The sequence below is a fragment of the Benincasa hispida genome, chromosome 9, assembly GCF_009727055.1.
Source record: "Benincasa hispida cultivar B227 chromosome 9, ASM972705v1, whole genome shotgun sequence".
NCBI classification, from domain to species: Eukaryota; Viridiplantae; Streptophyta; class Magnoliopsida; order Cucurbitales; family Cucurbitaceae; genus Benincasa; species Benincasa hispida.
Window position 1 is genome coordinate 16,974,770 of NC_052357.1, and position 9,334 is coordinate 16,984,103.

The 9,334-nt window shown below is 31.1% G+C and overlaps 1 protein-coding gene across 1 annotated transcript; it reads right to left on the minus strand.

Moving 5' to 3' along the window:
* Positions 1–6,991: 6,991 nt before the first annotated feature.
* LOC120084583 (secreted RxLR effector protein 161-like) lies at positions 6,992–7,659 on the minus strand. Its single transcript, XM_039040386.1, has 2 exons — positions 7,043–7,659; positions 6,992–7,007 (listed from the first exon to the last, which is right to left on the minus strand). The coding sequence occupies exons 1-2, from the start codon at positions 7,657–7,659 to the stop codon at positions 6,992–6,994; spliced, it is 633 nt and encodes a 210-aa protein (XP_038896314.1).
* Between the last annotated feature and the right edge of the window lie 1,675 nt (positions 7,660–9,334).

Below are 9,334 nucleotides of genomic sequence, written 5' to 3' on the forward strand. Positions count from 1 at the left end.
ACTCTTACTAACACTGTTTACTGTTTAAGACTGACTAGTTCGCTTAGATGACCTAGGTAACTCGAACTTAATCCTGAGCTAACTATGAACTCCTATTTATTCGAGATTATCCTTAGATTTTCATAAATGGGGGTTGGCTTAACAGCACAGGCTCAATAAGCCTCCCATTTCAGGGGTAAGACCGGGAAGATAGCTGGGGACATAAGGTGCAAGATGGAATTCAGGCCTACCCGATTTAGGGATAGGAGGAAGGTTGTTCTCTTAAGTGCTGAATCCAAGTCTTGAACAAGGGACTCACTCTCTCATTGGTCCGAGAGGGATCTGGTTTAGTGATTGGATCACAAACCAATTGTTCATTAGAGGATCAGTGGAACTTAAGAAGCAAGACGCAATTTTAGGGCTAAAACAATATTTTATCCAGTCGTTATTATGAACAACCTGTAAAGGATCGACTTACTAATTATGGTTAAATCAAGTGGACACAAATATATCTACAGTGAGGAAAGTACAACTATCGATCTATAGTGGTATGACTCGATAGTTAACGAATATTGATTAATTCGGTCTAAAGAGTTTTAGCCAATTAATCTCAAATCGTTGAAGCTCATGATCTGTAGGTCCATGAGGTCCCTGTATTAGCTCGTAAAACATGAACACCTTGAATTAGTAAATTTAGTGATTTTGGAATGATATCAATTAGAAGTGTTCAAATAAAATTTCAACTTGAAATGTTCAAATTTAATTTAGGGTTTGAATTTTGAATAGTTCAAATTAAAATTAGGGTTTGTATAATTATATTCGATATAATTAATTAATATTTAATTTATCGAAATTAAACAAAATTGAAGAGTTTATAATATTTAAATTTTGATTTAAATATTAATTACATGAATAAGATTTATGTTTACAACTAGATGTATGATTAATTTAATATTTAATATTTAGTTATTATTTATTATTTATTTAATTAATTAAAACCAAGTTAATTTTCAATTTGATTCTATTTGAAAAATTAAATTTTGAAGTTTTGAATTTAATTAATTTAGAATTAATTAAATTAGATTTTAGTTAATTTTTGAATGAATTAAAATTAGAAATTAAAATTGGAAATTAACTTGTTAGTGAAAACATCTAAATTTCTCTAAGAGGTGGATTCTTCCAATTCACACACATTGCTCATTAATCCCATGTATTTTGAAGTGACATCAACTAGTCTCTTGAGTGCCTCCATGAAAGAGAATGATAAAACTCTTCAATTTTGAGATTGAAAGAGAGAGAAGGCTGCAAAAAAACTAGTTTCTGCAAAAATCTGTTTTTCCCTACCTTCAAACCCACACCAAAACCTTTACAATTTCAACCCAATTGTGAGTTCCACCACTCAAATTCAAGGCTGAGAATAGTAGAGAATATCTCTTGGTGGTCCATGACTTCAATCAGAGAAGATTGCAGCTCAAATTCGTGTTTTAAGAGGATCTTCAAAGGTAATGTGTTGAAACCCTCTTAATACCCTATGAACATGCTTATTTTGATGTCAAAATTAAGGAATTAGAATGCTTAATGATCATGTTTTCTTCGCTGCATGTTTCTGTAACCCAACAATCATATGCTTAATTTTGTTGCATTGGACAAACGAATGGCGCAGAATAATCTTCCTATTTGTTTGTCTTTTGGTTGAGGGTGACATAACCACTTTGGTTCCATACTTGATGAATGTTTTGCTTTTCTAAAAGAAAAAAAAAGCTTATTTTTGTGATATTAAAAAAATGGTGCAAAACTTTATTTTGTACAAATGATCAAGTTTATGTTATTTTTAACAAATTTAGTAGTGATTAGCATAAATTGAACTAAGAGCTATTTTTTTTTTTATAATCTTTTATATATATATATTTTTAAAAGTAGTTTTACATTTTATCAATATTTTCGTCGAGGTCTAACTTGAAATTATAAGATTTGTAAATGATAAATTTTGTAGTGAGAAAGACAAGTTTTTATCTTGAATGAGAAAGACGAGTTTAAAGGTTGAAAGAAATGATAAGAAAAGTTCACGTTCTATATTTTACCTAAAATAGAACAAGAAAAATTAGAAAGGGGTTAAAGGAAAAAAGGAAAGATCTAATTTGTATATGTTGCTTCAATTTGACCAAAGAGAACGTCAAAGAAAAGAAAAGAAAAGATGAATATATTTTTGGGAAAAGTATTTGTTTAGTCCATAAGTTTTGGATCTAATTTTTATTTTGTCCTTAAATTTTAAAATGTTACACATTTGGTCATTAAGTTTTGAGTTTTGTTTCAATTTAGTCTCTAAGTTTCAAAATATTATAATTTTACTCTTGGAATTTGAGTTTTGTTTCAATATGATCCATAGATTTTAAGATTTTACATTTTTAATCTCAAATTTTCATTACATACTCACTTTCAATTATTGACATCAATTTCTATTACTTGATTAAGAATAATTATGAAGTTCAATTTTAATTTTATTTTTAAAACTAATAAAAAGTAATGAAACTTAATTAATTAAAATTATTTTAATTATTTTTAATTTATTAACATAAATTAACAATAAAGATGAAAAATGAATATTTAGTGGAATGATCGAGCCAAGAGAGTAAACCTTGAAACATAGGGACTAAACTGAAGCAAAACTCAAATGTCATCGGTAAAATTGTAATATTTTGAAACCTAAGAACTAAATTGAAACCAAAATCAAAACTTAAGGACTAAATGTGTAGCATTTTGAAACCTAGAGATTGAATAAAAATTATATCCAAAATCTAGGGACCAAAAAAGTATTTTTCTTATATTTTTTAATTTGAGTTCATATTTTTATATTTTGAAATGCATGCCGTTTGTAGTGTTTAAAATAGTTGTGTGTTGACATATTGACATACTGTAGTTAATAAAATTACAACTATGTGGAGAATAATTTTTTTAAAATAAAGTTTTATAAAATACAAATTAGGTCAATTTTATTTAAAATACATGGCATAAAAAATAAAGTAAAAAAATTAAATTGAAAATTTGAGATTATTTTATAATAGTCATGTGCCTTTTGTATATAAATTATTTTAAATATATAGGTCTAATTTACCTATATGCAGATTTTTAAATAAGGTTTATTTTCAAATATAGTAAAATGAATCAAAATATTTACAAGTATAGGAAAATATCAATATTTATCAATGATAGACAGAGATGGGCATTGATAGGCTACTATAATTGTCACAACGTCATCGCGATGTGGAGTGGCTAACGTCCTTCCTTATGAGTCTCTTTCGAGGTGAGATGTTTGGAGTCGTCACCAATCATCTTTGAAGTGTGATTAGTCATCTTTTTAAAATAAAAACCGTCTACAAAACATGATTTAAGGTTCGGAGTGGGTTGAAGGTAGGGAAGGTGTTAGCACCCCTACAACACTTGTTTCCAAAAATGGTTAGCAAATTTTATTTTAAAATTATCCTATTATTCTTTGGGTTTGAAAATAATTATTTTTAAATTTTACTTTTGAATGTCCTAATGACATTAATTCAAACTTCATAGAAAAATATTAACTAATAATTATAAGTGACACAAGACCATTAGAAAATCATGAAATTTACCTTGAATTTCAAGATAATTTCTGCACTCAAGAAAATTAGAAAATAATGTTTCCTAATATTCCGTCATCGAAATTTTTTTAGGGATATTTCATGTATTTATAGGATAATTATCCTAAAAGAAAACACTATTAAATTTCCATATATAAATGTTTGTTTGAAATAAATTAATTGTTGTGAGTTTCATGTATTTCTTGCATCGAAAAATCTCAAAAAGAGAATACTACTTGTACTTCAAAAGTTCATTTTAAAAAAATTATTATTTTAAAACTTAAAATGTAAATTTGAGTAAAATTTTAAAAACGAATAAATTCGTTTTTAGAAAGTTAGCTACTTGTTATATTTCAAAAACTTCATTGTGGAAACTCAATTTTAAAAAGTTGGAGGGTTATATTTCAAAAAAGAGGCAATTTATTTTGTTTCAAACTTCATTGTCAAGATTATAATGCAAAAAAAGATAAAAACAAAACATTAATGAAATCAGATAAAATTTGACTAATTCAGCCCCGAAGTAAATTCTCAGGTAGAGGTGTTCCCTACGATCAGCTTAAGTAAGTCTAGACAAAACTGTGAAGCGGGGTTCCTTATAGCCTAATTTTATTCTAAAAATCATTAATCAATTTTCTAATTGAGATCTTATTTAGAAATTCTGAATTAAAGCGAAACTGAAAACTTTGTTTTACTTGAGATATATAAATCATAATTAAGTTGAGCTTTAGTTTAAAAACAAATCCATTAGAGTCAAAATTTTAAATCTACTTAGAAGGACCCAATTAAAAATTAAATTGAGTTACTTTTCAAATTATACTAAAGTGAAATTTAATTTAGAAAATTCCAAATTAAACAAAGTTGAGAAAAATTCAATTAATGCTTTTACTTTTAGAAATCGTAGTTTAGAAATCAAATTAAGAATATTTATTAGCAAAAATCAATTTAAACATTTTGGTAGACAGTTTAATCAAATTCAATTTGGTCCAAAACCAATTAAAACCAACTTGAGATCCAATTAGAAAAATTCAATTAAAATAAATTTGAAATCAATAACGGGAAATAAGTACAGTAGAGAAAAATAAAAGTGGTGTGACCCACCAACTTTACTATTTTTAAAGTTTTCTCATTTTCTCCTCCACTTCATCTTCTTCTCCACGATTTTCTTCTTCCTTCAACCTCTCCATTTTCTTTACTTCTTCTTTCTTCTTTGCAGTGAATTACCACTGCTACAGAGTTGATTGTCAAAGCCGAGCGTTGCTCTGTCTAGGGTGGAACACCGTCGTTGAATCTTGGGTTGTCCGTTCTTCCATGAACGAGTGGATCTGTTGTTTGAGGAGTGTACTACTTCGTGGATGTTTCGGTGGTGGTCGATGGCGCAATGGGGATACTTGCAAGGACACCGGAGAGCTGCACCGCCTACAGTTCGTGAGACTTGCCGGAGTAGGTTTGATGTTGGAAACTTTCAAGGTATTTTTGAAAAATATCTGGAAGTAAGCTCTCTTATTTCTCATCAACTTTGTGACTTTACGAGAAAAATAATAGAATGCTTTTTCCTGACGTGTTTGTAAGTTATGGCTCTCTGCTTATTTTCTCGTAAAGTTTACAAAAAATAAGACATTGTCCAAACTTCAAAATCTTATTCCTTTCATGACGTCTTGGTAAGTTATTGTTCTCTGTCTCTTTTCTCGTAAAGTTATCAACAATACTTTACGGAAAAAAAAATAAAAATAAAAATAATCAAAGAACATATACTTCCATGTATGTTTGACAGTTATCAGGAAGTGATGCCACCGTACTTTTTCTCGTAAAGTCAAGTAGAACCTTTCCAAGACTTTAGGAGAAAATAGATAGAGAGTCATAACTTTAAGTTATTTTTTATAATTAGTAGGAAGTGATTTTTTGTCCTTTTCTCGTAAATTCTCTGTCCTTTTGCTTGTTAGTTCTTTAGATAGGAATCTATTAACAATGGATTATGTTTGTGTTATGGCATGTATAGGTATTTATTATGGAGCCGAGGATCGCATCTGAAGAATACTTGAAGGCACAATTAACTTCTTGTAGTCATCTAGCTAATACCGTGCTGTCATCTTTAGGAAGCTAACTAGGGTTCAGTTAGTCATATTTAGGCAACCATATTTGGATCCATCCTAGATAGCAAACTCTCCCTTAATGAACAGTTGATACATCACTTACTTCTCAGGGAAGTTGTGGACAATATATTGAACATCATTTTGTTTAATATTTGTGGAAAATTAATGTTGTTCGGTAAGGAGGAGTTTGACCTCATCACTGCGTTTCGAGTACGGACTAGGATTGTTTAGACTCATACTAACCCTACCAGACTTAGAAATCTATACTTCAACAATAGTCCTAGACTAAAGCAGACTCAAGCTAAGGACCAATTTATGTCATTAGACTTTCAGAGTGATGAGGATATCGTGAAAATAGCACTCGCATATTTCACTGAGTTGGTCATGATGGAAAGGGAGAATGAAGAAGTAGGTGTTTGACTATACCTTCCTTAGGATAGAGGACAATTGAAAGGTTTTTTGTAACTATGACTAGAGCACTTTCATTTTCAAGAAGACAATTAGTACTCTTAAGAGGGCTTTTATAGGTGCTATCGGTCAAGGGGAGCCCAAGGTGACAGCTAGATACAGTTTATATGGGTTCCCATTTGCCTTCAAGTTAGTTGAACCTATCTTTTTCTTCTTCTGTTTTCTTCCCCGTTATGTTTAATATGTATGAATGATTTTTGTCTTTCTTTGTAGCCCATCATTCAATGCCCACTTGGTATATTGAGGGGCAAAATGGTATATTCACGTTGTGGGGTCCTCCACTTAAAATCTAAAAAAAAAAAAATGAAAGAGAATGAAAGAAAAAAAAGTGGATTTAAAAAATGAGTTTAGTTTTGAAAGGGAAAAAACTTTTTTTAGGTAAAAATTAGCAATTTCCAAGGAGATGTTGGTTAAAGATTTTTTAAATTTCTTCTTTTTTCCTTTTCCCCTTATTTTTCCCTTTCTAAGCTAAAGTATTTCATATTTTCCTCTACCTCCTTATTAATAAGCAAAATAAAATTACTAAATTAGTCCAAAAACGAAAAACATTTTTTTTTAAAAAAAAATAATCGAAGCCAGACTAAATATGGTGTCTACATTCATCTATCACTAATTGTCTATCAATATCTATTACTGTCTATCTGTAAAATTTTGTTATATCTATAAATATTTTCAATAATTTTGCCATTTAGAACAATTACTCTATAAATAATTATATATCTCTTTTTAGATAAACTCTTATTAATTAATTATAATAAAATTTTTAAAACAACACATATTAAAATATGTTAAACCTTGATTGAATAAAGAATATATGTGCATCTTTTTAGATTGTTACGAAAACCATCACAATATGCAATAGCTTGGTCATGATGCAAACCAAGATCACCAACTAACCCCCTCAGCCATATTCCCTCGTTAGCAGCTTCTGTCAAGGCCATGTACTCTGCTTCGGTAGTAGACAAAGTAACTGTAGGCTGTAAGGTTGCTTTCCAATTAATAACAGAACCACCCAGAGTGAACACATAGCCAGTCATAGACCTCCTACTATCAACATCTCCAGCATAGTCAGAATCAGAATAACCGGTCACCAAACACTCTGTGCAATTCCCAAAAACAAAACTAACATCAGATGTACCTCTTAGGTAACGAAAAATCCTTTTAACGACTTGCCAATGCTCCTTCCCAATTTGACCCATGAACCTGCTGACAACACTAACAGTATGGGCAAGATTGGACCTAGTACAGACCATAGCATACATCAAACTTTCCACTGCAGTAGCATAAGGAACTCGATACATGTACTCCTTCTCAGCTTCAGATTGTGGTAAAAGCACAGATGAAAAACGAGCATTTACAACACTAGAAGTATTTATAGACTTAGCTGATGACATACCAAACCTGGACAATATTTTCTGAATATATCCTTTCTGCGACAAGAAGAGCTTATTCTTATCTCTGTCCCTATAAATCTCCATACCCATAATTTTCTGAGCAGCACCCAAATCCTTCATATCAAACTCAGCACTGAGAAGATTCTTCAATTTTAGAATATCAGACTTGGACTTTGTAGATATGAGCATATCATCTACATATAAAAGTAGATAAATCATCGAACCATCATCAGTTTTTTTGTGATATACACAACAATCATACGAACTTCTGTTATAGCCAAGTTCAATCATATAGCTGTCAAATCGTTTGTACAATTGCCTTGGAGACTGTTTTAACCCATACAAAGATTTCTTCAACTTGCAAACATAATCTTCTTTATCTGGATACTGGAACCCATCTGGTTGGGTCATATAAATCTCTTCCTTTCAACTCTTCATGTAAGAAAGCTGTCTTCACATCTAGTTGTTCAAGTTCCAAATTCTGATGTGCTATTATAACTACTAATACCCTGATAGAAGTATGTCTGACTACTGGTGAGAAGATCTCATTATAATCAACTCTTCCCTTTGTGTGAACCCTCTAGCAACAACTCGAGCTTTATATTTAATGCCCTTTGAAGGTGATATTCCCTCCTTTTTCTCGAAGACCCATTTACAAGTGACAATTCTCTCCTTAGGTCGTTTAACTAATTCCCAAATCTGATTTTTGTCATGACATTCCATCTCATTCCCCATAGCAGCAAGCTATTTAGTAGACTCACCACATGACACAGCTTCTCTATAGGTGGATGGCTCATGAGGATCTACCTCTTCAATAACCTGCAATGCAAAAGTAACCATATCTTCAAAGCCATACCTCACAAGAGATCCAACACCAACTCTTCTAGCTCTATCACAAGCTATGCTCGGTTGATCTACTCGTGATCTAGAATTCGTAGGCAAAGCAACTTTTGACATTCTAGACACATTAATTTCTGGTTGCACATCAGTTTCTGCAGTAACGTGTTGATCTTCTCCACCTTGATGTTGTAATTCATTCATAGCTGAAGTGAATTGCATCTCCACCTATTTATCAACACTACTACTTTCTCTCACATCAGTAGACGTCACAAAAGGCTTTACAGTTGAGTTAAGCATGTAATTTTCATTAAATATCACAATCTTACTAAGTATGATTCTATTCTCAGAAGGTGACCAGACTTTATATCCCTTAATTCCATCCCCAAAACCCACAAATATACCATTTTTAGTTCTCGGTTCTAATTTACCCTAATTAACATGATAGTAGACAGTACAACTAAAAACTTTTAATAAAGAATAATCTACAGGCTTACCAGACCACACCTCGTAAGGTGTTTTACAATCATTAGCTGTGTGAGGTTCACAATTGATCAGATAACATGATGTATTTACTGCTTTTGCCCAAAACCTTCTAGTCAATCCTGCATTAGAGAGCATGCATTTTGCTCTCTCCAACAATGTCTGATTCATACGTTCTGCAACCCCATTTTGCTGTGGAGTATCCCTAACAGTATGATGGCGAACAATCCCCTCAGCTTTATAGAACTCATTAAATTCAAATCCACAGAATTTCAGACCATTATCAGTTCGCAGCCTTTTGATCTTCTTTCTAGTTTGATTTTCAATCAATATCTTCCACTTCTTGAAATTCTTGAAGGCTTCATTTTTATGTTTCATCATAAAAACCTATGTGATTCTTGAGTAATCATCAATTATAGACAAAAATATACCTACTGCCTCTAATAGATTCAACTTTGGAAGGTCCTCAACAATC

Excerpts from the sequence above, each read along its gene's own strand:
- LOC120084583 (XM_039040386.1), bottom strand. The coding sequence starts at position 7,659 with ATGAAGGATTTGGGTGCTGCTCAGAAAATTATGGGTATGGAGATTTAT.